Raw genomic sequence first — 1,369 nt, forward strand, 5'->3', positions numbered from 1 at the left:
TGGCATTTAGGTTTCAATTTTTAACAATGATTACTATCTATAAGCATAGTTACAATTGAGTAACATTATTTATGAATTGAATAATATATTTAACAATACTTGATATTTATGCAAGCTCTACAGAGGACCACCGTAGAACACATGGATTATACTTAACCAAAAAGGTGCTCTTGCGTCACTCATTTTCCCCAGGACAAAGTTAACACAGTTAACTATGGGCGCCCCCAAACCAACACTGTAAAACTACTCCCAAACGATGATCAGTAACTTCCTCCACCTTCTCTAACACCATACACAGGGGTCAAAGCAAAGACATGTGATAAGATATATAAAAGAATCAAATTAGAGAACAGAAATGTCATTCATTTCCTTGGAGATACAGAGTGGATATAAACCTCTTATCTGCTGAACAAAAAGTTGTCTCCTGCCAAAACTCTGCTTCCAAAAGCACATTTGCTGTTAGATATCTGGTTCTTTCTATCTAAACATGGGGCTTTTTCACCCAAGGGCATCACTCAGGCCCATAGCTGTTGCAAAATGCTGATAGGAGCCTAAGTTGATCTGAACAAAGAATTGGTGTAGGGGACACTTAATAGGAACTTCATTCCACTGTTTACTCAAGTTAATACTTTGTAGTCAAACACCTGAAATCCTAACGTTTTAAAAGCAAAAAGGACTTGAGTAATTTTTAACATTACTAACAGATAACAGTTAGATATTATTTTTCACTTGGAAATGACAAAATTCTACAAAACAATTACAAAGTGAACCATTATACTTCATTTATTTTTTTTATCACACATTAAAAAATCTACCTAGGAAACAGTCTGTAGTACAAGAGCTCTTTTAGTGTCTCAATCTAATTATTTATCAAACTTTTTATTTAGGGTCCGTAGCAAACTAAAGTAAAAAGAATCCAGAGTATCTTTGGAGAAAAGCAGAAAGTTTATATGAAACATATCAGACTTGGTCAAACATTTTAAATAATAACAATTCCTAAATTCAGTAGAATCTATTAAATAATCCAAATATTAGGTGAGAGTAAAACGTATCACTATAGACAATTTTCTAATTGCTAAATATTAAATATTAGCAACATTGCATGCAAATTTAAATACAGCTTAAGCGAAATATACTCTTAACATTAAAGTCACATGTTTTTGACACGATGAGTTTCTCATTTTAAAAGAGTTGTGTTTTTTTTGATATGGTTTTCTAGATATGGTTTTCTAGTAATCATACAAAGTAAATTTGAAAGATCTTACCTTTGTTGAACGTCTGCATCAGCTAATTCGACTTTGTAAGGCACAATGTTTCTTGGTTCTTCAAATTCCTCTTCATACATCTTATTAAATGTATGTTATATAAA

The 1,369-nt window shown here is 31.8% G+C and overlaps 1 protein-coding gene across 1 annotated transcript in view; it reads right to left on the reverse strand.

Moving 5' to 3' along the window:
- The window catches only part of ZBBX (zinc finger, B-box domain containing), a 114,431-nt gene that overhangs the window by 45,433 nt on the left and 67,629 nt on the right, over positions 1 to 1,369 (reverse strand). The window contains exon 12 of the mRNA XM_012640159.1: positions 1,266 to 1,345. Coding sequence (XP_012495613.1) covers positions 1,266 to 1,345 — 80 coding nt within the window. The remainder of the gene's footprint in view (positions 1 to 1,265; positions 1,346 to 1,369) is intronic.

Source organism: Propithecus coquereli, unplaced genomic scaffold (genome assembly GCF_000956105.1).
Source record: "Propithecus coquereli isolate 6110/MARCELLA unplaced genomic scaffold, Pcoq_1.0 Scaffold15, whole genome shotgun sequence".
NCBI lineage: Eukaryota > Metazoa > Chordata > Mammalia > Primates > Indriidae > Propithecus > Propithecus coquereli.